Source organism: Adelges cooleyi, unplaced genomic scaffold (assembly GCF_023614345.1).
Source record: "Adelges cooleyi isolate 19-005CV unplaced genomic scaffold, UGA_ACOO_1.1 ACOO_flye_CR_arks_rails_tigmint_CR_PRNA_2, whole genome shotgun sequence".
NCBI classification, from domain to species: Eukaryota; Metazoa; Arthropoda; class Insecta; order Hemiptera; family Adelgidae; genus Adelges; species Adelges cooleyi.
The window spans coordinates 10,863,592-10,890,708 of record NW_026095860.1 but is presented as its reverse complement, the minus strand read 5'-3'; the positions used below and the strand labels follow the sequence as shown (position 1 = coordinate 10,890,708).

Sequence of the window (27,117 nt, the reverse complement as noted above, 5' to 3'; positions counted from 1 at the left end):
TTGTTAACCAAAATACGAATTAATAACATAATATTATCATTTTTTAAATATTTTTTTAGTTAAAAACATTTATCTCAACATTATAATTATTACAAAAAAACAATATTTAATGTGAAAACTAGTGGCTTTATACCTGTGGCTATATTTGGCTAAACTCTTAAACCAAAAACCCTACTTTAAGCTTTAAAAAACTAACTTCAACTCGTTTTACAGTTCAGCCCCGACCCGACTGTGCTGTTTTTTTTATACTCGTATATTATAATTCATAATTTTTGTGTACCATAAATTTAATGCTAAATAACTCAACGCAAATAGCGATTAGTATTTTTTAAATATAATTTACATGATATCAATTCCAAATTCTATATCTTCAGCAGGATTCGTGTAGTATGTTAAGTACACAATTAATAGGTTTTAAAAGGTAAAAATCAGAACTAAATCAATTAAACTAAATATAGTTAAACGGATATTTTATAGTTTATTTAATGATATTGCATTACATTTTATTATTATGATATAATATATAGAATGTATTGTGTGGTCTATGGCATTTTGAAGTTTGATTTCATGGATATGTTTCACTAACAATTCTGAAAAAATAAAAATATTAGGTATTAGTTTAAGCAAACCATGAGAAAAACCTGAATTTTGTATCACATGTCTAGTACAAACTAAATTTTTGTACTTCCAATTATTGAAAATGCTATATTGCTGTTGTATATTTTAAAATTCCATTTTATTTTTTAGTAAATTAAATTAAAAAATAAATGTAATGTTCAATTAATCGTTATACTCAATAAATTTTAGTTTTCTTAGCAGCAAAAATTATGTAACAATTTAGTAATTATAAAACTAATTTTATAAAATTATAAATATATATGTGTTTTTTATAAATAAACTTGGTAAATGTGGGTTCAGACTTTAATAATTATAGATCAGGATATTATATGGTAATAGTATAAAAACAAATTAAGGATTAACAACAAAAGACATTATTTAATAATTATTTTAATTATAGTCTATTATTTAAGTCTATTTAAGTCTACTACAATATTATAACTACTATCGTTGTTTTATGAACTAATAATATGCTTTTATTTTAATTAAACGAAACTAAACTGTTTTATGACAACATTTACTTCATTCAAGCCTCTGGTAGGTATTAACTTGATCATTGTGTAAATATTATTTTTATCTAAATAAAATCATATCTACTGTAAGTAACCTACACGTTTTTTACATAATAAAATAATATATATTTCATGCAAAAACTATTCAATAGATACAAACGAATCAGCTACAAAAATGTATTCGTTGAGGTTGCAAGTTAAAATTTGTCCTATTATGTTTATAAGTTCTATAAATTAGAAATAACTAAAAAACTTACCATGATTTGGTTGGCAGCTGGGCTGTTCTTGGCGACGGTTTTGATAGCTTTGGCGGATTGCACTTGTCCGACGACAACGATGTTCATGGATACTTTTTCTGCGCCCATTTTTGGTTTTTGAGTTGGTTCTTAGAGAACTTGAGAAGGAAATACTAAAGGAAATCGAATTAAGTCATTACTTCCATTTTATTTCTACTGTAAAATTATACCATAAAGGAAATATTGCTGTTTGCACTTACCAAAGTATAGATTTGCATAAAAAACGTGTTATGCTTGATCTAAGGTGCTGCACACCTATTTATATGAATATTGGAGTTGTCTGATAACCGGTGTCCGGCGTGATCACGTTACTATCATCCGATGAAGTGGCACCATATTGTCTGCTTAAAGTCCAACATACGGACTATTTAAAATTGCTATTCTGGTCAATAACAAGTGATAAGCAACCATAAGAAAATAAAATCAAGATTTATTGTAAGGAAATAATAAGAATAGAAAATGCATGTAGGTACAATTTGGATCTAAATTTTTATAAATTGTTTTCTCATTTCATTAACGAGCAATATTGAAAATTTGCAAGGTAGACAAATAATTTAAAATGTAATTCTTAACTAACAGATAATATTATATCACGTGGAAAAAATTTGAATTCAAAAGTTAAAGCAATTTATCAAAAAGTTATTATCAACACTCAACTAAAATATGTAAACTATTAAAGTATTGATTGCTGCGAATGATAAATAATTATAATGAATTCAAAACAGCTCTAATTTTTTCCAGTTTTAATTTTGATTAAAAAAACAAGTTAACTTTTTTTTCGGTTTGGATTTTTATGTACAATACCGTTTTATATTTTGTTTGAGTTTTTATTTACATTTTTTATGGTGGTACAATGATAGAACGCTTCCACGTAGTGTACCCCGGGCAACGTCTTTAGACGGCTCAAGTTCTATCACCCCTCTGACAGCCATACGAAAAAATAAAAAATAAATTTTTGATACTATTATCTAATTTTTATTTTCAATTTTTATTTCTACTTTCAAATATTTTTTTTAATGTTAATTTTCCGCTTTAATTAAATAACGTTGTTATCAACATTGTGTTGCAGTTTGATATTTTACCATAAAATACCTTTTCTATAAGTTCAACACTTTCGACATTATATTTTAACAGTGTATTTAACTAACTAAATTTAGGAATTTGGTAATTAAGAATTCTAGAAGCATATTCTATAGCTTATTATATGACTCGAAAGTATTAATTAATACAATATTAAACACATTTTTTCATTTACAATGATTACTCGTCGATATTTGTGTCGTTCATTGTAAAAGTGAATTATCTCCTTGTAATTGAATTTTGAAATAACGATCTTTTTGTAATTTAATGTGTTGGAAAAACAATACAAGTATTCATTCAGTATTTTCTATTTAAAAAAAAAATTGTTTTGCTTTATTTGGAGTTGCTTCACTTTTATAATGAGTAATTATTCAAAACTGATTATCGACCAGACAAAATGTTCAGGAAACTATTCTTAATTTAAAGTCAATTAAATATAGACGGTATTATTTAATTTTTTTAATTTGATAGTTTTGAAAAATTCAATGGCTAAAATCAGGCCTAAAAAGTTATATTTTATTTATATATTCTTTTAATATTGTAAAAAAAACGTTAAACAGACATTTTTTTCAAAAAGAAAAACTTCTAAATTGCAATAATCTTAGGAGGTATTCTCTCTCTATATCTCGCGTTAAATGTAAATCAAATCTCTTTTTTTTTAAACTTTAACCTCTTGATATTTACAATAAAAAATTTAACTTCTCCGTTGTTTGTTAATTTAATTATTACTAATTATAAATGGCCGTATCTTTGAGTGTTGGTAAAAACAACACCGTCGAGGCACTGCGAGGTCAACATAATATCTAACGTGTAAAACTGTTTATAATATAATATTATTTCTATTATTTAGCTTGGAGAAATGTTCAATTACTTTGTTCGGTTCAGTTTATAATAGGCAATATAATATTAAATGAACCCCGAACGTTGGCCTGCTCAACAGTCATTAAATCACGTACAAGCTCAATAGGTTTAGGGGGACTCGCCACTACATACAACGTTACAATGGGCGCATTTTCACCTGTTTTTACTATTTCATATTGTCAATTGAAATATTATGTACGCCCATTGCGCGGTCAATTTTTGTTGCCGAGTAAATTTTTCATCATCAATTATCATTTTCTATTATCGACGACTTTATTATTGATATTGATCGATGATCGACGAACGTCCAGACCAAACCCCCACGCGAAAACGTTATTCAAACATGATTTAGAAGTAGGTTGGCCGTTGGAGTTAGGTAGACATAATACAGTCGCGGGGCGGATAATAAATAAGGCAGTGGGATTTTTTTTTGGAAAAATAATGGTTATATACTTTGAGTTGTCAAATTTTTCACAAATAAGCTGTTTGGAACAGTTCTTACAGTGCTGTATACGGTAATTTAAAAAATATTAATATAACACTTTGCCGTGTAGCACCTATTTAAACGTATTACTATTATATCACCTACAATTATTGAAACCAAAAACAGTGAATCCGGATATACACATATAACAGTTAATTATTCCCTCGTCCCCTTGTACGTTGGAGAGGGGGATGTTTGAGTGCTGAAATTTTTTTAAACTTGGAATCAGTGCTTTTCAAAAAACCTACATTTATTTTTTTAAGTACCACTAATTTTAAGTTTTAAGGTTTTTATAACCCCTGATATCTGCCAATGTCCTTGTATTGTCTTTGAGACGATAACCGTAGGCTAAAATACTGTAGACAACAATGCGAGAACAATCCACGTGGTATGTAATTGAAATTTGTTTATATCTAACATTACCTATAAGTACACAACGGCTTATGCGTATAATCACTAAAATTCTAACGCCCAAATAGCTGTACAAAGCTAGACCACCTTATAGATGCAATGGTCGGCCATTTTTTTGCCCTCAGCCAACTATATAAGGGGCGTCAATTTCTCCCTTTTTTGGCCGCGTTATTCCGTTTGTATACACATATATATGTTTCAATTTCGGGTGGCTTATGGTGTGTGTGGTAACCGTCCCCGGAGACTTGTCCGCCAACATTGTCTACAAAATTATTTCCAGGGGTAGAAAAGTACAGCGTGGTGTAGAGAGAATTAAACCGTGCGAGGGGATAAATCGCACACTGATTAAATATCTGCCTATGATGAATTCACCCACTCACTCTGTATGTGTGTTTGTGTATAGCTTTTATTATGGCTAACGACATTTTACTCATATCTTTTTTTCTTTTCTTTTTATGACCGGAATCCGCAACGACCGCGATTATAAAATGGTTGAAACCATTATTAGGTACCGCACTTGAGCGCAATACTGAAAATGCTGTTTGTAATGATACACCAAATACTAGTACCTATCGTTCTCGCAACAATGTTTCAATTAAAAATACCAATTTTTTTTTTAAAGTTCTAAAATCTACAAAAATGGCATTGTCAACTCAGGAAGCTGGTAACTATTTTATCGAAATTTTACAATACACAGAATACGTGCAATTTTTACTCATGAAAACAGTATAAAACATATTTTATAGCATATAATATTATAACCATTCCGATAGGTTAGAGGAATACCATTTGATTTATATTTTAATTTTACGTTCGCAAATAATGTATAATTGACAATAGTTTATATATATATATATATTGTAAATATTCATATGAAATATATAAAATTACACTTAGGTATGGAAACGACAAAATGAGTGTGACGGCCGTCGGATAGAAATTTATGTTCATACCGCAGTGCATGTCCCAGAAGTCATGGGATGTCACACATGAACACATTTGTCATACTCTGATGAATTATTTTAATGTAATTTCTAGCAATATATATTTACTTTTTTTACGCGTAGATTAGTATTTTTACTGATTTACTATTTTACTATATAATATATCTGCAATTAAAAAAAAAATGATAAACAACCGTGTGCAAATGGAACACACCGTGACAAAAACAAAAACACCATTAATAAAATATACTGCACAGATGGGAACTTGTTTTGGGAAAAATGTCACTTGTACCCTATTTTATCTCATAGTTTCATCACTTCATAATATTATGTTATAGTCATTATTTTTTATCTATAAACTATAATTAATTATGAAGAAAATTAATTTTTATAAATCTAACCCGTTATAATAAATACAAAAACAATTGTACTCAAATTCTGAACTAGGGATTAATTAAATTGAAAGTAAGTTTCAAAATCAATTTTCAATAATATTTAGTATTTGTTCAATATTTAACATTTAAAAATACTCTGATAATCAGACATCTATCGAAATTCTGTCTATTTGTCGAACGCGGTTCCATCTTAAAGGCATTTCAAAGTTTTTTGTAGCGAATCGTCTTTGATACCTTGTAACGCTAAAATCGATTTTTTAGTGTCTTCGATTGTCTTCTGCAAAAACTGAATGCTCTGTTTATCGTCGTCATCAGCTACAGCCATAGGATTAGGTTACCCGGACTTAGCTAAGATTTAGATAATATTATCTTTTTAGTGAAAAAAAAACAAAATCAATTTTAGATTGTGTTTTTCTTTAAAATATGTATATTACAAAATAATGTTTTTTTAGCTATTCAGATAGTACTTAACTAAAACAAATTATAAAAAAATTATTATAAAATAAGTTCTTCTTATATTATAACGTTGAACTTTTTGACATTTTTAACAAATTATAACAAGTTGCCTATATTTTTCCCCTTATAAAATAACGGTTTCCAATCCCCTTGACCATAATAACAGCTAATCAAACTTTAGGTACGTCGACAAGTATCCAGAAAACAAAAAAAATTAAATTTTTTTAAACACTTCCAGTCTATAGAGATCATCACTATAGGTGCAATCTCGGCAGGATGGGAGATTCTATGAATGACATTTTTTTTTTGTGCCATCGATCAAACCAGACACATCACGTCGCCATTATATTATTCAAACACGATTATTGGGATTCCGACAAAATAATAACCGTCGATTAAAAAAACAAACTACCAAAGGCGAGCCCGCGCGCCGAGTCGTCCAGGTGTATTTATAGATGATATTATACATATTATATTGCCTACACTATTATATATAATATAGCCGCTTTATCATAAACCAATAAATTTGGCCGAGGCACGTACCCGATTTTGGATTAACGGGCAACTGCCGTGACCTTTTGGCTTACAGAACACATCTCCCCCTCCCTTACTAAGGACATCAAAGACTGCAGCAATCAATAGACTCTGAAGCAGATGCACCCGCGGACGAGCCATATTAGCGCGGCCGCCTCGCACAACACATTTAGAACCAAAGAATCGATGTATAGGTATATACTTTACAATAATAGGTATAATATGTCGTAAAGCATTGTACCTATATAACTGCAACAGGGCCCGCCAAGAGTTATTTGTCGCGAGCCCTAATTGTTCTGTTCTGCACACCTAGTTATGGCCGTGTGTCGGTTTTTTACACGACCGTTTTATATCCACAGTCATTCAGTCAGGTCCGTTCATATTCGGTTCATTCAACGCGTTTCTTCAATGGACCGGCGATGGTTTTTCTATATATAATATTATACACATACCTAAATATAATAATGGTCATCCCCGTACGTTTAATAATTGCACCTATATATATATAATACACTCGTCGTTTCTGTGTACTTATTATCACAGGCCAGTGCCCTCGTATATAGACGGATGGTATTTGTCCCCCTTGCGTTTTTTTTTCTTAAAGAAAAACTCGACATAATTCCGTCGACAAAGTCGTTTGTATAATTTGATTTTTACACACACACACACCACACTGCACGTGTCGCAATTTTGACAAATCTGCACAATATTAATGGAAGGCAGCACACTGCACATAATATGACTTACAACGGCCGTGCAATAACTCTGTTGGTAATATGTCACCGTACAAAGAATTTGGCGGTCCACAAATTTGTGATTTCTTCGGCGAAGCCAGCACTAAACCTGAACCGAGCGCCGTAGGACGTTTGTATTGAACATAATAGTGTCAACTAGGTAAGACAGTTCACAGTTTTGTAGAATTAGTAGAATTGCTTATTTTTACAAAATTCAACAATATTGTGTTACCTGTTGATATTTAATTTTTGTTCACGAATACAGGTGATAACGTAAGCCACGTCGAAAATAACTATAACTTTGAAGTTGTTTTCTTTGTTGTTGTTATTTTTCAATATTATAAATTGTCTAATCAACTAGTTAAAATTGGCATACCTTTAGCAGGTAATTAATGTGTAATAATTGCTGAAGAGCTAAGATCAGTACTATCCTGTCCCACTATCACAGACTCCAACGTGCTGGCTTTTTAAACTTATATAATGAGCGATAAGTAAAAACCGCATTTTATTTGATTATTATATTATTTTTTAAGTTACCTTTGTTGTCAAATAAAATAACACAGTTTCTTTTCGTCCTAAAAAGTGTATTTTAGATCATTATTACATTGTATATAGGAATTATCATAGGTTTTCAAAACTGTAAGTGTATCAAACACGAAATACAAAATCATATCATTAAATTTTAAATGACATTTAAATACATTTAACTATTTTTCAAAAAATAATTGAATAGAATATATAAATAAAATACTTGCACATATTATAGTCTAAATTTATAGTAAAAATAATGAACTTAATTTTAACGTAAGGAATAGGCTACATTTTCCTCTGGTTCTGCCAAAGGGTACTCGGCTAGATCCATCATTATGACTTTACTTATCAAACATTGTCCTTCCTGGGGAAAAAAAAATTGTACAATTTATTATCAAAAGTATTTCAAATGGTTTATATAAAGTTAAATATTTAGAATTTCAAATGTCTTACGTCGGGACAAATGCCCACTAGAGCATCGGCATGGTGGAAGAACTCTTCTTTTAAAGAAATAACAATAGTTTGCAAATTGGCTTTCTTCAGTAATATGTAAGAAGCGACCTTGCCAATATTTGTATTATCTAAAGCCGCATCTATTTCATCAAGTACAAAGAACGGAGCTGGCTGGTAACTAAAAAAAACAAAAAACAACTGTAACATATTTTCCTGACGGACACAAACAAAATTGTTCAATTTTTGGTATGAATTTTTTTTTTATACATGTATACCTATGAATTGCGAATAGCAATGCTAAAGCGGCAACAGTTTTTTCTCCTCCAGATAGATTTGACATTGGTTGAAAACGTTTTCCGGGAGCTACACAATTATAGTTGATACCATCCAAGTACGGTTCTTCTGGATTTTCCGGGCCTAAGAAAGCTTGTGCCGATTGATTCTTGGACAATGCCTAGTATTATAACAAATAATAATTTAATTTGAAAATCGAAACAATTGAGGTTAAGGGGTTACCTTGTATATTAAATCAATTTCGTTGGCGACGTGTTCAAAACATTCTGTAAATTTGGTATGTCTTTCTTTTTTAATACGTTCAAAGTTTTGTTTGGCTTTCTTTGCACGAGTCCGGGCACTGTTGAACTCGCGATCAGTTTCCTGCATTTTTTCTCTGGCCTGATCGAGTTTTTGCATTGCCTGTTTTCAAAATTTAAATCGTTTATAAATTGTTATACACAATACAAATAAATGCGTAAAATATCTAAAATACATTTGTTTATTAATTTTTTAAACACATAATTGCTCAAAATATTGAACATAGTTATCCATATTATCTATATGTTTCTTTATTTGTTTCCTCAACTTTGACAACATGGTGAGTTTCTTTTTGACTAATTTAATATTATCATAAGGAACATCCTTTGAATTTTCAAACAAAAAATGGAGTAAGTTTGAAATTTGTACTAAGTATAATTTTACATCGGTCTTGATCTTGTCTGGCCTACACATATCGTCGTATCTGTGTTTGTAGTATTCCAATTTGGAACCCACAATCATTTCCAATAACTCTAGCTTTTGAAAGTTATTTTCTTCATTCTCTGATATTGTTTTCTGCAATGTGATTAAATTTTCCGTCCGCTGGCACAAATCGTCTTCCAAACAATTCAAATCATTTTGCAATTTAACAATTTGATGTTTAAGACGTTTTACGTCTGGACATTCCGTATCTATAGTTTTATAAGCCCTTGGATATTTTCTTTTAAATGGTATTACTTTTATGAGTCTACGTGGAATTTCTTGGAAAACTTTGTTTAATAGATCAAAACTGGTACTGACGAGATTTGCAATTTTAAAATTTGATTCATTGCACACGACTTGACTGTCATTACAGTCTAAATTATTGGAGTAACAATCGAGAGACATCACAAAATTCGAATTTTTATTATAAGTAAATTAAAAAAAAATAATAATAAAAAAGCTTTCTCACTCTATCTGTTTACAATTTAATATTCTAAATGAGTAATTAGTAACAGATAATTATTAAATAAACTATTGACCAAGCCAGCATAAAAAAAAAATAAAATACAACCTTGAAATTAGGAGCGTGTATTTTTTGAAGCTTCATTGATTGCTCAGCCATAGTTTTAGCCATTTTATCTGTTACTTTTTTTATGTCGTCCGGATCCTCTAGATCCTTTAAATTTTCAGGAAGTGAAGAATAATCAACTATAATTCTACAAACAAAATAAATTAAATATTTTGAAATAAATAAATTATTATTATTCAGTTATTTGAAATAATAATTAAATATTTTGTATTTCTATGAATCCATAATATTATAACTGTTATTTAACATCATTATTATTACAAACCTGGATTCTAGGTCATACATTTCTTGAGAATGAGCCGTGCTATCTCTTCCGTGATCTTCAGAATTATTTACCGATTGTTCTTGAATGATATCTTCCAAATTCCCTTGTAGTAACGGAATGTTAATGTCCTCCATCTAAACACACATAAACATAAATAGTAATACTCAGATAAATATATAAATGTATAGTTTGTTTAATATTTTTAATTCTATCTCTACAACATACCCTGCAGTGAGTCAAAATAGCATGACGGTCAGCTCTCTTTATTTCAATTTTGTTTTCCAAATTATTTACTTGTTTTTGAGCTGCTTGTATGTCTTTAGCAATAGCTCCAACCTCTTTTCTAGCCTAAATCCGTATTAATATATTTTTTAATGTTTGTATATTAATGAAGTTTTTTCAAATTATTAGATGACCATTTCATACTTTACTGATAACTTCATCCATCTGATCAACTTCTTGTTTTTTCGTTTGTCGTTGAGCCTTTAACCGGTCAACTTCCTTCATGTCCATCTCAATTTCTGACATTTGTTTCTGCTCTGCTTGCTTCGCTCTTTCTAACTCATCTTCATCGTCACGTACCGCCTTTTCCCAGCGTATCACATTATCTATTATAATATAATAATTATTATTAATATTGCACATTAATATTTCAAATAATTAATTTACTTTGTGTGTCTTTAGTGCGTTCAAAGTCAAGTTGACTCATAATACGATTCTTTTGATTTTCAAATTCCAACCGAACCTTGGCTCTCTCTTGTTGTGACCTTAATTCGCGTTCTTCGTACTGCCGAATATTAGTCATTCCGATTTGACGACAGAAGTCTGCAAACACATCGTCTTCAACAGAATTCATACGACCGCGCATAGTTTGGATTTCAAGGTCTCGCGTATGCATTGTACGCTCAATCTCTTCAATACGAGGCTAAGTATAAAATAAAAATGTTTCATATAATATTACAAAATAACTTAACCCCCCAAAAAATGTAATGCTTACACCACTTCCTTCCAATTTTTTTTCAAGGAATTTTAATTCTTTTTCCAGATCTCTGATTTGTTTTAGCTAAATTACAAATACAGTAAAATGTAGATAAACGAGTATTTTATATTCCTGAAAAAATGAACTTACAGTGTTTTCTTTATCGGTTTTTCCATATTTAAGTCTCATGTCTAAGCCTTTAATTTGAGAATCTACTGTGTTCAATTCCGATTCTTTTCGAGATTTTTTCATAGCTTCACGTAATTCTTCAGACAATTTTTCCTAAAAAAAATAATATAATTAACAAGACAGTTTATAATCGACACCTGTTAATATTAATTTTAAATTAGCTGTATTACTTTTGATGCTTTCAAATGTGTCATGTGTTTTTCATCCCATCGCTTTGCTTTACGAGCCAAGTCCAAACTACCACCAGATATTATACCCGATTTTTGATAAAACGTGCCATCAAGTGCTACAGCCTAATAAATACAATTATTATTTTATCAATATTAGTTCATAGTAATGATATACATAATAGCCAAAATTAATTGCATACTTACATCATATCTTCCGTCTTTTTCCAATTCATAAGCCACATGATTTGCATCCTCGGGCGATTCACACACTAGCGCGTTATTAGTCGCAAATAAAACAACTCTGTCAATTTCGGGGTCAAATTCCAATACATCATACATGAGCTTAACATTGTGTGGACGGTTAATATTACGAAGACGTTCTTTTAAAGGTTTTGTCTGCAGGTAATCGATGGGTAAAAATGTTTCCGGATCGAGCATGTGATCTTTTAAATATTGAATACACAAACGAGCAGTTTTCTCAGAGTCCACAATAATAGCTTCCATGTATTTTCCTAGAACTTTAGTAATAGCCACATTGTAGCGATTACTTACTGGATGACACATGTTGATTAGACGGTCATACTAAAAAAAAAAAAAATGTTTAAAAAATACATAAATAATTTATGTATAAACTGGTATTGCTAAATTTAAAATGAAAAACATACCACACCAGGATAAGCTTTTTTGAAATTTTCTACAAGCTCTTGTTTTTTTTTACGTCTGTTATCATCATGTTTGTCGACTTTGGCGTCTCCTAACTGTTCTGTCACGTTATCTAAATCTCTTTGAAGCTTAGAAACTTTGTCTTTAGACGATCCTACGTCTTTTCTTAGCTCATCATAGAGCCTCCTTTGTTCTTCTAGAGCATTTTCACTGGATTTAATATGTTCGGTAAGTTTATCCACACGTTTTTGTGCTTCTTCTTTTTCGTGTGTCTTCTGTTTTATTTTGTTTTCCAATTCCGATCGTAAGCGCAATTCATTATCCAACTTATCTTGATCGGCTTTTTGTTCTCTATTAATAGAATCTAATTCTTGCAAGTAAAGAGCAGATTGTTTACGAGCTTCAATTTTCAAGTGATTATACTCAGCTACCTAAAATATTTAAAAAAACGAATAAATGGTGTTTAATGTTTATATGTTTAAAAATATGTTACCTGAGCATCTTCGAGTTGTACATCTCTTCCCTGGCTTTGACTCTCGCCAGCTACTTGGTCTTCATAATCTTGTCTTCGCTTCTCAACTTCTTTTAGTTCAGCTTCCAGTTCATCAATATCTCTTTTATGTGCGTCATTGGCCATAACAACTTCAGCAAGAGATTTTTTTGCAGTATTCAGTTTTTTTAGTATATGAGCTACTCTTTCTTTAGATTTTATGAATGATGGACGTTTTTTATTAATTTCCACTTCCTAAATAATCAAAATGTATTTTAGTATACAAAAGAAAATTAACAAATAAATTATTTATTATACTCTTACAATTTCTCTAATTTCTTGTTCGACTTTGGCTAATTCACGACTCGCTTTTCCTTGTTCCTTCTTTTTTTCTTTTACCACTTCTTCAGCTTTCTCTTTTTTGCTTTCAACTTTAGCAACATCTTTCTTACGATCTTCCATATCCAGTTCATAGTTTTTAATCATATTTTCATTTTGATATAAACGGAATAATTGATACTCGACTTCTTTTCGGGCCTGAAAAAAAAAAATCATAATTCCTATTAATAAAAGCCAGTGCATTGAACAGAGCATATTGGTTGATACGATTGATCGTCTGTCTATTATAATTTGTGGCCATTGATTCCCGTATATCGTAATCGATAGTCTTGTTAGTCTATTACACTATTTACACCTATGTTAGGTATATAATGTCTATTTTTATGTTAAAAATATTACAAGAAATGCATAGGTGAATTTGGTTTTACCAGTTCATCTTTCAGTTTTTGATATTTCTCTGCTTCTTCTTTTTCCATCTTTGCCTCTTTCCGTTCAGCCGCAACACCTCTTTTTTTTAAGTAAGTAAAATTAGTTTCTTCTTCAGCTTTCATTACTTCTGCTTTTAAACGATCATAGTCTTCTTTTAATGCTCCAGAACTAAAAAAAAAATTGTTTAAAAGATGATTAGATTTTGTAAAAAAAAATACATTTATACATAATATACTAGATGTACATACCCACTAATTTCTTCAAATAATGCAGTTCTTTCTTTAGGATTTTTCATTGCAATCGACTCAACTGCACCTTGGAAAACTAAGAAGTTTTTGGCTTTAACATTTACACCTATCTGTTCTAATTGCGCAAAATATTCTTGATTCTGAACAAACTAAAATAATAATTTAAATATTATAAAATAGGTAAAGAAAAGTATTATATTTTTCAAGGATAGTTTTTTTAGGATGTGTAAATTATTTTTAAAAACATACTTCATTATTTATTCTATAATCACTGGATGATCCTTGAACCGTTCGAGTGAAACGTTTTTCAGTTCCTTCATCGTCCATTTGGAAAACAGCAGTTACACTCGCACTGAAAATATTTTAAATTCATAAATACTATTACAATCATAAAACAAACATATTATAATATGATATAAACACAATTTTATACTACTATTAAAACTTTCTTTACCTGCGAGATACTGGTTGTCCAACTGAAGCCCCATGTATGAGATCGCTAAGACGTTTCACACGGAGACTATTTGTTTTTTCGCCCATCACAAAACTTATAGCATCCATAAAATTAGATTTGCCTGTAAACAATAGTATTATGTATTTTCTAATTGTTAAAAAAAAGCGCTTAGACTTTTTATATATTTACCAGAACCATTGGGCCCGATGACCGCTGTAAAATTTTTCAAGGGTCCAATCATATGATGGCCCTTGTAGGACTTGAAATTGTCCATTTCAATGCATTTCAATACCGGCGGCATTTTATTTTTTTGTGCCGAAAACTTAACAAGTAATTTAAGACTTTAGTCTATGTGCAAATTCTAAAGGGGAATCGTATTTGATACAAACTAATACAGACGCTAAGCTTAATGCTATTTAAAAAAAATTTTATACACCGTCAGTAAAAACATTTTTTTTATATCGTTTAAGTTTTAGGTAGAATTATTCGTAAAATAGTTATTAAAAAAAAAGTACATATTAGTACATATTTTCCAAAGAACAGTCAACAAATCGAAATCAAAACAATTAAGTTATCATGAAGACAAAACACAAACACTGGAGTAAGAGATAACGCGCAAGCAAAACAAAAAACTTGGGCATTAGCATTCAGCGCTCCCGGCGACCAAAAAACACACTAATATTGTGTACTAAGCCATAATTCATTGATTTAAGGTAAATTTAAGATAAATCCTCCTTTGGATTTAAGAAAAATCTACCTTGCAATGATTAATACAAATTGTATTTAATCAATGGCTATAGTCTTTCAATTATATTCTGGCTCCCTGCTGAAAAAAACAAGATGGCAGACGGCTTTTTTGCAGCGGATTATATGAACCCTTGTAATTTTTTTTAAAGTTTCCCTTCTGGTTATTTTGTGGTCTAAACTTATCGAGATAAAGAATTTGTTTTTTTTATCTCGATGTCTAAACTTTAACATCTTGTCTGTTACCAGATATTATTTTGAACTTTATAAGTTATATAACTTATAAGTTATAACAATAAATACTTTACATTCCTAATTTTTGGATTACCCGATTTCTTGAAACTAATTAAATTTTATTCGAACAAAGGTTTAGATATATATACCAAAAAGTTGCTAGTAATTCATTAGCTGCTTATTTCTCCTACAGTGACAACTGATCACATTTATAACTTAAAGCGAAGTTTAATTGATATAAGTATTGTAACTGAGCAAATTATGAAGCCTATTAGTGAAATGAGAGCTGTGAAAACCACCGAGTCGAATTACATCAAGCCATTTTCTTTGATGTTTAAACAAGTAAAAAAAAATACCTAGTATCATTGTTTTTTCAACCCTGATGTATGCATATTTTATACTTATGTCTAGGGAGAGAAAGACATTAAATGGGATTTGATGGATAGCCACGATAGGTAAGAATAATATTATAGTTGTCTCTTATTCCCTTGATCCTTAAAAAAGTCTCAATTAACTGATAATTATTATAAAATGTTTATTATCTATAATAATCTATATTTCAAACCAAATTTGTCGGGTAAATTTGGGTTAAGCCCAGAGGTCATTAATGATTTCAGATTTAATTCTATAAAAATAATTGAGTTGATCGACCTTTTTTCCAGGTAATTGTAGAAATTGAATTTTGAATAACTGTCTATTACTTAAAAAAGACAATGAAGTGATTACTAAAAATTTAAGAAATTTGAAAAATTCAAATAGGATTTTAACCTAATTTTAATTGAAATATCAAAAATCGATTCTCACAATAATCTAAAAAATAGGCCGATAAACTCAAATATTTTTACAAAATTGAAATCCTTAGTAGACGTAATTTAGTCAGGTTTTTAGGTCTAATATATCCAAAACATTGACTGCTTTCAATCCCCTTAAAACTTAAATAAAATTATAACACTTTTGATTATAAATATATTTAGAATACAGTATGGTATACAATATTATAATTTAAAAATTATAGAAACTGTTCTTATAATTAAATAATTATATGAATGTAAAAGTATTGTAAATTGTTTTAAACTTAAATAATGAGCAAAAATGTTATATGTATAACATTTTAATGTTGAATTATTATATATGTACATTTAAGGTTTGTACAGTGTCCCATAATTGATTGAAAACAGAATTTTTATATTTTTTTATAACGTTTTTATGAACTCACAATCTTGTTTGTTTTACATTTAGACCATCTAATTTTTCAAATTTATCTATACCAATCTAACCCCTCTTCCTGAAAAATAAAAATCTACAGTAATGTACTAATTTTAAAGATCATATGTTTGTAATTACAACTCAAACAGAAAAATACAATTCCTTTTATTTTTAGATTCATTATCAAAGTTTACTAAATTTGGTAAACTTGGACTTTACACTTTTATAAATAAAATAAAACAAGGACAGTAATAAAATGTGTAAAAACAAGTAAAGATTGACTATTATAATAATTACTTCATTTATTGTTTTTTCTTTGCAGTGTTTTTATTATAATTTACAACAGAAACAGAAATACTTTAGTATGTGTGAAGCAATTTCGACCGGGTAATACAACAAATGTTTTTTATATTGTTACTAATATTATAAAACCACCATTATGTTTACATTTCAGCTGTATACTATAAAAGTATTCCAGCTTTTGATAGACCTGCAGAAGGACCAATTGATACTGAGAAGTATCCACCTACAAATGGGTTAACAGTAGAATTTTGTGCTGGTATTGTAGACAAAAACAAATCCTTAGAAGAAATAGCTGTTGATGAAGTACGAGAAGAATGTGGCTACGAAATCAAAGTTTCAGATTTACAAAAAATCATTAGTTGCAAGCAAGTCCCCAACTTGAAATAAATAATTGCTTTAAATTATTTAATTAAATTTAAAAAAATTGTTCACTAGATCCGGCTTAAGCATTACTGGAACAACTCAAACATTTTTTTACACAGAAGTGACTGATCATATGAAAGTTTCTGATGGAGGTGGCGTTGAAAATGAAGGAGAAGACATTGAAGTTGTGGAATACACTATTCCGCAAATAAGAGATATTGTTACACAATCCGATGTATTAAATGGATCAACTAGTTTTCTTTTTGGCCTAATGTGGTTTTTAACAAATAAAATAGTCCTTAACATGTGATAAAATATTATTTATATTAAAAATAATATATTTATATATAATAGTAATATGTATAATTCTTTAGTTTTTATTTTACAACACATCTTATATTCTACATTTCATTGTTTATTTTTGCAGAGACCCAAGCTAGACCCCATTTTAAATTGGTTAACATAAATTTCAGTGCTTTCGTCCAACCTTCTTCAGAATTAAGCTGTATTCTGTAATAAAATAAGTTAATCTGTATTTAAGGCTTTATTAATAAAAAAATGTTGATCTTAATTACCGAATGTTGTATGTATTTCCAGTGGCAGAGTCTTCAATTTTTCCTTTTTCCATTCGATAAGGTAAATGGAATCCCGAGTTGCCTTTTTCTACTTCTTCTTTAAACTGTTGAAGACAATCTAAAAATGCAACCATGGCCAAGTCAAATTTCGTATTCCATACAAAACGTATACCTCCTTGGCCATACAAAGGCAATGTTTTCTTTTCGCCCAGTACCTGTTACATTTGACATGATATAAATAAAATTTGAATATTTTTCCCGTACGTTAACTACATATCAGGGTAATAAATAAAACAACGACTCACCTCAACATATGAATGGTTTCCGTAAGGGACAAGACGGTATTTATCAAATTTTAAATTCATATACCTTGCTAATGAAACTAACAGCAAAGTCACTTGACCCCATGCAGCATTTATCTCGGCCCAATCAACCGGTGCTGATGGTAATCTACCGAGACGCAACTTATTAATTGTGCCAAAATGACCGTGATGCCATATGTGAAATGTTGCATTAAATACATTTGTTTTTCTTAATTTGGCTAATTGTGAGGTTGTATAACTAATCTGACATTCAACACTAAAAATAGATTGACATAAAACAATGGGTATGTGTAAAAATTGAAAAGCAATAAATACCTTTTTTGTTGGTCGTCTATTAAAATACAATCTCTACGATGTTTACTATATTCTTTCCAATACCTTTCTTCTTCTTTAATTAACCTCTCCTTTTCTTTTTCTGCTTCCTTTATGTCACAATCCAAAGCATTTTCTGTCTCTTGTAAGTTAGCTAATTCGTTCATTAATTTTTTCTCCTCTTTAAGTAGCTAAAAACATTTAAATAAAATATAATTTTACATTAAATTAATAGTTAATAATTTAAATTGTTCTCATTTACATCCTCTAGTTCTTTGTTTAATGCGTCCATGTCTTCTGGTTCTTCTGTAGAGAGCCTGTAAAATATGATATAAAATATAAATTGTATTTTTAAACATTTTTAACTTACTAATTACTAACAGATATTTTAGTAATTAGTTTTAATTAAAATGTATAATTAACAACCATTTCTTAATAGCATCGTTGGGTTAAAGGCCTGTTAAACTAAATGATAATGACAATTAGTTAACAATATTATAATAAATAAATAAATTTACATAGTAAAATCTTGTATTTGAATGCAATCTATAGAACACAATCTCTATAATCCAAAAGTTTACTAATTTGACTTATGATTATAATTAATAAAATTAATTATACCCTGACAAACGTGAGTTTTGATAAATTAACCCAACTGGACATTTTGACAACTAAAATGGTTTTCTCTTTTAGAAAATCATGTACCATGGTTATTAAAAAAATAAAAAATTGCCATTATCAGTTGCTCAACATTTTAAAAGGTGGCATGTTAAAATAATAGTGTTTTGCTTTTAAAAAAAATGTCTACATGGACTGGAGTAGGTATGACAGATGTTTTTGATATTAATAACATAATGATTGAAATTATTGAGAAATGCATAATGTTTAAATGTTCAATGTGAATGTTAATATGGTATAACTACATAGTAAACTGCATTTACAGTACCTATTTAGTACATACATGACTAGTAAAACTTTTATAATTTAATTTGGATATTGTTCCAAGGTTTTTTTTTAATTAAAAATGTTTCTTTAGAGAAAACCCTACAATAAAAAACAGATAACTAGAATGATCACAACCTTATAAAAAAGGGTTGGATAGCTCATTTTCAATGTTTAACATAGTTTCTCTTAAAATATGTCCAATTGACTACCTTTACATATTGTTAATTTTTTACTTCAATAAAATTATTACATTAACTATTTTTTTTTTTAATAAATAGTAAGTTTAACTATTACTCTTTCAAATAGTTATTATAATCCATATAGTCTTTCTCAGCTTGTTGAAGTTCTTCATCCATCATATCCATTAATATATCAGTACATTCATCACATAGAGGATGATTCACTTGAGAGTTTCCAGATACAATGTCAAATAAACCAGCTGCTATTTTCATTTGATGGCTCAGCGTTGGAGTTTCTCCTTCACCCAAAAGTGTGAAACCATTATTCCCTCCTGATGAATCATTTAAATGAAACCCAGGTATAATATGGTCCACTTGTTTAGCTTGCGATTCCAGATCAACTTCTGGGCATGTCACAATTGGCACTATAAAAATATTGATACGACTGTTCTTAAAAAGTTTAACTTTAATTATTTACAAATCGTCGAGCTACAATCTTACACGACAATTCAGCAATGGCATGTTCACTGATACTGTTGAACGAGCTATCTAATCGAATAGGAGCAAAACACCGTTGACATGCAAAGTTAACATTCACATTAGCATTCGACATTATTCTATTATTTTGGTATTATAAATTTTAATGTAACAATTTGCAAAAATTCACATCAATCAAGGTATGATTAATTATCATATTTGATAGGTTTTTAATCATTTAATTTTAAAAAATCATGACGTTAATAAAATTGGTATGAGCATTAAAATTTAAATGCATATTCAACAAAAGAAAAAAAATGCGTTACATAAAGTCAGCTATATTATTTTTACTAAATGTTATTGTTGATATCATATTGTACACAATACGAATGTGCGTTTTATTTATTAACTGATTAACATATAACGGAACAAATCACGTACAATGATCACAGAATCTATTCTTGTGTTATGATTAAATATATAAATTTATTCAAATGATGATAGTGATAATTGATAACATGGATTATCTTAGATCATATTCATAGTATAATATGATCTAAGCAAGGTGACTGTAAATCCATCTAAATCCATAAGTTCATAAATCCACCCAAAGGTCCTGAAATCTAAGTCCTTATATTACTTCTACAAGTTATTTATTTTTACGACTTTTGCAGCTGCTGGTAGGTGATAACATGTGATAAGATATCATATGATTAGATATCGATGGTGACACGGCAAAAGGGTCTAAGCGACACGGCTTACACTATTGGTTAAAAAAATATGTATTTCGTCCATTGCGCACGCGCAAAAACTGCTGTGGTCATTTTTTAACGAACATTTCTCATCTTAAATTTGGAATATGAACAACAATTTATTTTTTGTATAGTAAAAAATCACAAAAAAACGTTTAGTGGCCATCCTGAAAACTATGAAATATGTCGCTTAGATCCTTTTGCCGTGTCACCATCGATATCTCAAATCTTGGATACCATACAAAATTGCGATACCATGTTTTACATTATTTTTTTATTACCACAGTTACCTAACCCTAACCATTTTTCCTTTCTTTACCATTTTAAGGTTATGTATATGTTTTCAATTAGAAAAAAAATGTAAACAAACTTCCTCAAGTAACTTTTGTCTTTCAACAATTTTGTAATTATCCACTATAATAGGTATGCACTTATATATTTTTCTACGATAGGTATACACTTTTCGGTTTTTACTATTAAATATATTTAAGCCAGTAATGAGATTTTGACGAAATTCAAATGTAGAATGTAATATTTTTGGTTTATACAGCGATGTAGTTGCAATATACATAAGGGAGATCATGTATCTTGAATTATGTCTATGGACATTATTGATTGCCTGTGTGTCAGCTCAAAAATTCGATGTATCTGTATGTCCCGAACAATGTGTTTGTCCAAAGAAACGTGTTGGCGACAAATTCAGCAAAGTCAAATGCGGGGGATTGGATAAACCAGTTTTGTATATCAATGAAATACCATTTGAACAAATGACAAATAATACAGGCGTTACATTTTTGTATGATTTTTAGTCATATATAATACTTAAGAACCTGTTAATTTTATTATACACAATTTTATTCTTGTAGGGATTTATCAGTCAATGTAATAGCAACATTACCGCCAAATGCAATCCCAGTTCCGACTCTTCAAAAACTGTAAGAAACTGAATTTATGTTGTTACTATGTTTACATGTGTGGCACAAACCAATCTAGCTTAACCTAAATAGGTTAACAGTTTAGATAAATTATCTAAACCGGATAAACAAGTGTTATATGCTTTTTACTCTAGGAGTTTCTTAATTTGGATTATGCTAAAGCAGTTTAACCCATTCATGTAAACAATGCATACAATAAATTATAATTTTAACTTACATAGTTATTTATTTATAATTATTTGTATTTAATTTTCAGTGATTTGACTAAAAATTTGATTTCTATAATTCAAGATGGAGCTTTTCGAGGCACACCAAATCTTAAAATTTTGTAAGTTAGCTCTTTTACAATGAATTTATGTCAGTGCGTTTAGCAATATATTGTAAAAATTATATTTTTAAACTTTTATGTCTATTTTTTTTACTATTTTAGGACATTGACTGATAATAAACTTAAAAATGTTTCTCAGGGAATATTTGAAGGATTGTTTTCATTAGAGCAATTGTAAGATATTATATAAAAATTATTAATGTACACATTAAATTATTAACTAATTATTTTATCTTATTGTAGGAAGTTAAATAAAAATTTCCTTGCTCATATATCAGCTAATACTTTTAATTTTTTGAATCATCTCTCACGACTGTAAGTACATTGCAGTTATTAACAAAAAAAAACTATTTTATAATTTCAAATTTATTAAACTTTTATTGTTACAGTGATATTTCTGATAATCCGTTAGTTTGCGATTGTGAAATTACTGGTTTTCTTGAGTGGGTCAAAAGAAAAATAAAGCTTGGACCCAAATCGGAATGTCATGAACCTCCTAGTTTAAAAGATACTCCAATTAAAAATCTACGTCCTGATATGTTAAACTGCTTACGTCCTAAATCAAATACACCTCCAGCAATTGAAATAATACCAACTTCTAATCTCGTAAGTGAAATTTATATATGTTATGTAAATTATACTCTAAAAATCAATTAAGTACTTTTTAAATGTCATATGTCATTTAACCTTTAAACAATTAACCATCAAAATTATTCATTTTATTTTGATAGGTTTTATTTGAAGGAGATTCTATTGATTTACTTTGTCGCGCCGTTGGCACTGATGCTGTAGAAGGAATTGTCTTGACGTGGAATGCTATTACATCAAATTCTTCTGGTTCAATTACTATTATTGATGGTGATTTTAAAAATACAGGACTTATTCAAAGGTACAGAAATTTAGTTGCTATTATTTGACAAAAACCATTAAAATCACTCAACTATTATATTTATCCAGTAATATCTCAATTCCAAAGCTTAATGCTAATCATACTGGCAAATATGAATGTACTCTGAATTCAACTAGTGGAATACGTATTCAAACAATTGCGATTACTGTCATTTCAAACAAAACTCGATTTTGTTCAGTTGACGGTAACCTTTTTTTATATTTACCTATTTAAGTTATAATTTGTATAAACATTATTTTACGCTATTTTAGAGAGTAAAGACAACAAAGGATCATATATTTGGACCCGTACAATTTCAGATGTGGTTACTGTTAAACAATGCCAAGCTAATGATGAAGTAGAACCACTAGCTAGAGGTACTGTTAGTAGGCATTGTAACTGGAATGGAAAATGGGATTTAGCAGATTCATCAGATTGTCCATACATAAGTCCAATTACTCGTATTTTTTATACCCAGTCAAAAGTAAATATTGTGTTAATAAATAATTAATTAAAGTATTATGGGATAAATTGTTAGAATGTCGAACAAAAACAAAACTTAATTATAGACATTATTAAACCATAGTAAGTACCAAAGAGTTTGGTTCAGAAATCAACCTCGGGTAAATACCAAAGAATGGTTTATCTATCAGAAATCTTGTGTTCAATACATTTTCTACTACATTATTACATCTAAATTTATTGTACAAAAATACAATGTTTTTATTATATAGCTTTATTCTTTAAGTCTAGTTTGAGTACAATTTTTTTAAATAAAAAAAAGGTTTGTTTACTTAAAATACTATTTAAAAGTTTGGTACAACATAAAAAATTATGTTTTGTCACATTATGTAAATATTAATTATTTTTAAAAATAATTTCCATAGACTAACATTACTCATAAAGACAGTTCAGAAACAGCCAGACAATTATTCAATTATACAAGAGACCACTTTAATGAAATTAAAGATTATCTTGATATTAGTTACATCGCTGATATAGTAGATGATTACTTGGATATTATGCGTGAAGAAAAATTAGTAAATTATATTATTATTTTCCCCTTTCAATTTATTAAACATTTTGATATAACTTATGTTCACATTATTTTTATTAGTTGGCACCAGTTGTTATCGATTTGATAAGCTTAATGGCTGAACTACCTAAAGATTTACTGTTAGCAGCTCAAAAAAATGACAAATCGACTTCCAGATTAGTAAATGCACTTGAAACGGCATTAGAGTTTACAACCACTTTGAATTCTCGATGGGTAAATTATTAATTATACTAAAGACATTTATAAAATATTTTTTAATTACCATGTTTATTGAAATCTAGACATCGGCAATAGCTATGGAAGATTTTATAATATCAAAAGAAAACTTTAGTGGGTTAACTTGTGTTTGGGGCCGAGATGAAGATTCTCCGACAACAATGAATTCATTGATGTGTTACGTCTATAATAATCACACTCTTCCTCACAACAAAGTGAGCAAATAGAACATTTTCTCATGGATTTTATATAAAATATATATATATACATTTTTTAGATTATTGATGTGCTAATCGAGATACCAGGTTCATTATTTGCAAGTGACACAAAAAAACAGTCATCGGAATTGAAACTAGTATTTACTGTGTACGAAGATGGCAAAATGTTTCCAGAGCCAATGATGGCTGCAGATGACAATGTGACTCTAATACCCACTGAAATTAAATCATGTGTACTAGTTTCCAAGCTAGTTGGAATTGATATGGAAGTTACACCAGAACCAATTATTATCGCATTGCGCCAACCAGAAAACTATGACCGTTTTACAAATATGAGACCGAGTCCGTCTTGGTGGAATCCTCTGTCCGGTTTGTGGGATATAAATCCAAACGCTAGTTGTGAACTGGCACACATTGGCGGTGGCATGTTAGTTTACAGATGTAACAGATTTGGTTACTTTGCTCTGACTATGAGTCAGACTTCCATACGCAATTTGTTATCGCCAATAAACAGGTATTCTGTTTGAACTGAAATAAATAAAACCAAATCTTATTATTAAATAATTGTTTTTATTTTAGCACTATTAAAAGAAAAACACTATTTAGTCAAACGTCAATTTACATTGGAACATTTATGGGGAGTACATTTTTGTTATTTTCTGTGGTACTTTATGTAATACTAAACAACAACATACAAATGGCTAAAAAATTAAAACACTCGTTGCCTAACACGTGGTTTGCAATGTCAATGTTTTATTTAGTATACTGGTAAGAATATATTTAATAATAAGAGTTAATGACTTAAAAATATTAAGCTTATATTTGTGTTTCATAACACTATTTTAAGTACTTAAACATTTTTTTTTAAATAAGTGTACATAAATTTCCTTAGAATTTATTTTGATTCATTGATGTGTTAAAAAAATAAACAAATGCTTGAGTGATAAATCCTGATAATAACTTTTAGTATAAAAAAAACTCTTCATAATGATTAATTAAAAATTGCGTTACAATTTTGTTTAGTAATGGAATTCATCGAACTGAAAACGCTAGGACATGTCAAATAATTGGTCTACTAATTCAGTTTTTTAGTTTAGCCTCGATGTTTTGGATGACGGTAACAATAAAGTAAGTAACCATTTCTGTATATTCTATTTTTTTGTCACACTTAATTATTAATAGCTGGTATATAAATTTTAGAGTATTGTATAAAAGAGTTCGTAAACCATTTTTACCTGCCAGTACTCCATCAGATGACGGCGGTATGAACATTCCGCATGAAGATATTGTTGTAAAAAAACCACTTCTAGGTATATACATGGTTGGTTGGGGCATACCGATGTTGCTGTGCGGTATGTCTAGCGCTGTGAACTTACCTGGTTACGGCGGCCACGAAGGCGATTACTGTTTTTTAAAGCCTGGACCAGCTTTTGGTTTCATTGTCGTAGTTGCTTTAGTTGTTATCTGTTGTATTATTATACTCAGTATGCTAGTATCTTGTGCCGCTAACAATTTGGATTCAAACGTACAACTTTCTGAAGGTACTCAAGCTACTGATTTAGAACTACTAGACCAAACCAACAGTATGGTAGAACACAATAGCTGCCGTAGCCTTACCACTCCGTCCAGTAAAGTCGAAGATCCTGAACAATCTCCGGTTCTTCAATTGAGGTTTTTCAATGGTACCTTGTTAGGATACTTATTGACTGTCGCAATGGCTTATTTCAATGTTGTCATTATGTACAGTCCAACTGTACAATTATGGTTGGGTGTATGGTTTGCGTGCTTTAACGTTTTCCAATGTTTTTTGATCATGTGGTTTTATGTTTTTGTTCGGAACGATGTTCAAAACGCTCTTACTGAACTTAAAGACCATCGATGGGGTAGAAAAAAAGTTGTAGACTCGGTAAGGGCTCCATCTATCAGAACTGATAGCTTCCAATCGGTAAGACCAAAGTCGAATAGTGAAGTTGTATCCCTCCAGTCATTTAGGTCACCACAGCTCCAGCTCGTTATGATGAGGCATCAATTGAATTCCGAACGGCAGATTGATTATTATAATCCCCATCAAATTACTGTTGCGAAAAAATTTTTCAAAAAACAAAGACGGAAACAAAATAATTTACCACGGCGTCCACCACTTACTTCACCTGACCTCACCGATAACGGTTACTTTTGCCATAATGGTAAAACAAACAATCTCCATCTAGACCTAAAACATAACGGAGGCGTGTTCTCTGACAGTGTTATAACCGATCACGAGTACGTCGAAGTAGACGGTCGATCCCAGTATCAACACAAGTATACACAACCGAGGGAATATTCAACCGAAGAGTTTGTCACTAGTCAAATGAGTGGAGCCAGCTGTGAAGGAATTTCGGATAGTGTGACTGACTGTGGACGTAATATTAGTGAAAAAGAAAACTGCAGTAGTCCACATGTGATAGTGTCCGATTGCTCAAGTGCAAACCCGATGAACCATACTTATGAAACGATTACACCTATAAAAGAGAGAAGAGCAGATTCGAGCAAACGAAAGAAAGATCAAAAAAAATCACAAAAATCTGGTTATACGCTTACTAGAACAAATAAATCGGACAGTGATGAAAATGATGAGACTTGTGTTTAGTGCTTGCTTGACAATTCATTTATTTTAATTTTGTATTACGACAAATTCCATATTATTATTATTATTATAACTTAATAACATACAGTAGTATACGTATATCTAAGTAGTGTCGTTGTAATTCAAACATATTGAAAAATTATAACATTTGAAAATTACCTAATTTGTCAACAAATAAATATTTTTATTTTTTCACATATCCAATATTGTGTAAAATAAAAACCATAAAGATTACTTCTCACAGTTAAAGTTATGCAATTATTGTAATATTTGAAATACTTCAAATGACCTTTC

At 29.7% G+C, this 27,117-nt stretch overlaps 4 protein-coding genes and 1 long non-coding RNA gene across 6 annotated transcripts; 2 read left to right on the top strand and 3 right to left on the bottom strand.

Annotated features, from left to right (window-relative positions):
• Positions 1-457: 457 nt before the first annotated feature.
• On the bottom strand, positions 458-1,767 carry LOC126833553 (uncharacterized). Its single transcript, XR_007684957.1, has 3 exons — positions 1,627-1,767; positions 1,388-1,539; positions 458-590 (listed from the first exon to the last, which is right to left on the bottom strand). It is a non-coding gene; the product is annotated as an uncharacterized LOC126833553 (long non-coding RNA).
• A 6,149-nt stretch (positions 1,768-7,916) lies between these two features.
• Positions 7,917-14,702, bottom strand: LOC126833199 (structural maintenance of chromosomes protein 1A). Its single transcript, XM_050564366.1, has 21 exons — positions 14,331-14,702; positions 14,142-14,262; positions 13,937-14,039; positions 13,688-13,836; positions 13,439-13,607; positions 12,996-13,208; positions 12,675-12,926; positions 12,184-12,612; positions 11,723-12,100; positions 11,519-11,641; positions 11,310-11,441; positions 11,178-11,243; positions 10,850-11,105; positions 10,607-10,788; positions 10,406-10,528; positions 10,181-10,314; positions 9,898-10,042; positions 8,826-9,005; positions 8,585-8,763; positions 8,310-8,487; positions 7,917-8,220 (listed from the first exon to the last, which is right to left on the bottom strand). Exons 1-21 carry the CDS (start codon positions 14,440-14,442, stop codon positions 8,125-8,127), a joined length of 3,720 nt encoding a protein of 1,239 aa, XP_050420323.1. The 5' UTR covers positions 14,443-14,702; the 3' UTR covers positions 7,917-8,124.
• A 369-nt stretch (positions 14,703-15,071) lies between these two features.
• Positions 15,072-17,562, top strand: LOC126833201 (uridine diphosphate glucose pyrophosphatase NUDT14-like). The gene is made up of 5 exons (XM_050564368.1): positions 15,072-15,461; positions 15,531-15,574; positions 16,648-16,712; positions 16,780-16,993; positions 17,064-17,562. Exons 1-5 carry the CDS (start codon positions 15,381-15,383, stop codon positions 17,299-17,301), a joined length of 642 nt encoding a protein of 213 aa, XP_050420325.1. The 5' UTR covers positions 15,072-15,380; the 3' UTR covers positions 17,302-17,562.
• Positions 17,336-20,275, bottom strand: LOC126833200 (beclin-1-like protein). Its single transcript, XM_050564367.1, has 7 exons — positions 19,827-20,275; positions 19,441-19,750; positions 18,464-18,518; positions 18,205-18,392; positions 17,872-18,145; positions 17,567-17,781; positions 17,336-17,501 (listed from the first exon to the last, which is right to left on the bottom strand). The coding sequence occupies exons 1-7, from the start codon at positions 19,936-19,938 to the stop codon at positions 17,393-17,395; spliced, it is 1,263 nt and encodes a 420-aa protein (XP_050420324.1). The 5' UTR covers positions 19,939-20,275; the 3' UTR covers positions 17,336-17,392.
• Positions 20,276-20,887: 612 nt separating this feature from the next.
• On the top strand, positions 20,888-27,117 carry LOC126833702 (adhesion G protein-coupled receptor A3). 2 transcript variants are annotated; one of them, XM_050565185.1, is made up of 17 exons: positions 20,888-20,977; positions 21,105-21,350; positions 21,421-21,489; positions 21,746-21,817; positions 21,920-21,991; positions 22,061-22,132; positions 22,207-22,423; positions 22,549-22,706; positions 22,775-22,911; positions 22,979-23,190; positions 23,594-23,746; positions 23,824-23,976; positions 24,045-24,194; positions 24,257-24,711; positions 24,777-24,965; positions 25,221-25,325; positions 25,398-27,117. In XM_050565185.1, exons 2-17 carry the CDS (start codon positions 21,136-21,138, stop codon positions 26,824-26,826), a joined length of 3,858 nt encoding a protein of 1,285 aa, XP_050421142.1. In that variant the 5' UTR covers positions 20,888-20,977; positions 21,105-21,135; the 3' UTR covers positions 26,827-27,117. The 2 variants fall into 2 exon arrangements, with proteins under 2 accessions (XP_050421142.1, XP_050421143.1); XM_050565186.1 differs by lacking the exons at positions 20,888-20,977; positions 21,105-21,350; positions 21,421-21,489 and adding an exon at positions 21,549-21,668.

What these genes read in the sequence shown, in the direction of transcription:
- LOC126833199 (XM_050564366.1), bottom strand. Translation starts at nt 14,442, where the DNA reads ATGCCGCCGGTATTGAAATGCATTGAAATGGACAATTTCAAGTCCTAC. An exon ending in CTATTTTGACTCACTGCAGG is followed by an intron (nt 10,315 to 10,405) that starts GTATGTTGTAGA and finishes ATGTGTGTTTAG; the next exon opens with ATGGAGGACATTAACATTCC. An exon ending in ATGTATGACCTAGAATCCAG is followed by an intron (nt 10,043 to 10,180) that starts GTTTGTAATAAT and finishes TTTTGTTTGTAG; the next exon opens with AATTATAGTTGATTATTCTT.
- LOC126833201 (XM_050564368.1), top strand. Translation starts at nt 15,381, where the DNA reads ATGAAGCCTATTAGTGAAATGAGAGCTGTGAAAACCACCGAGTCGAAT. An exon ending in TTGATGGATAGCCACGATAG is followed by an intron (nt 15,575 to 16,647) that starts GTAAGAATAATA and finishes TTTTCTTTGCAG; the next exon opens with TGTTTTTATTATAATTTACA. An exon ending in CAAAAAATCATTAGTTGCAA is followed by an intron (nt 16,994 to 17,063) that starts GCAAGTCCCCAA and finishes ATTGTTCACTAG; the next exon opens with ATCCGGCTTAAGCATTACTG.
- LOC126833200 (XM_050564367.1), bottom strand. Translation starts at nt 19,938, where the DNA reads ATGTCGAATGCTAATGTGAATGTTAACTTTGCATGTCAACGGTGTTTT. An exon ending in TATAATAACTATTTGAAAGA is followed by an intron (nt 18,519 to 19,440) that starts GTAATAGTTAAA and finishes CATATTTTACAG; the next exon opens with GCTCTCTACAGAAGAACCAG. An exon ending in GGAAATACATACAACATTCG is followed by an intron (nt 17,502 to 17,566) that starts GTAATTAAGATC and finishes ATTTTATTACAG; the next exon opens with AATACAGCTTAATTCTGAAG.
- LOC126833702 (XM_050565185.1), top strand. Translation starts at nt 21,136, where the DNA reads ATGTATCTTGAATTATGTCTATGGACATTATTGATTGCCTGTGTGTCA. An exon ending in CCACTTTGAATTCTCGATGG is followed by an intron (nt 23,977 to 24,044) that starts GTAAATTATTAA and finishes ATTGAAATCTAG; the next exon opens with ACATCGGCAATAGCTATGGA. An exon ending in TGGATGACGGTAACAATAAA is followed by an intron (nt 25,326 to 25,397) that starts GTAAGTAACCAT and finishes TATAAATTTTAG; the next exon opens with AGTATTGTATAAAAGAGTTC.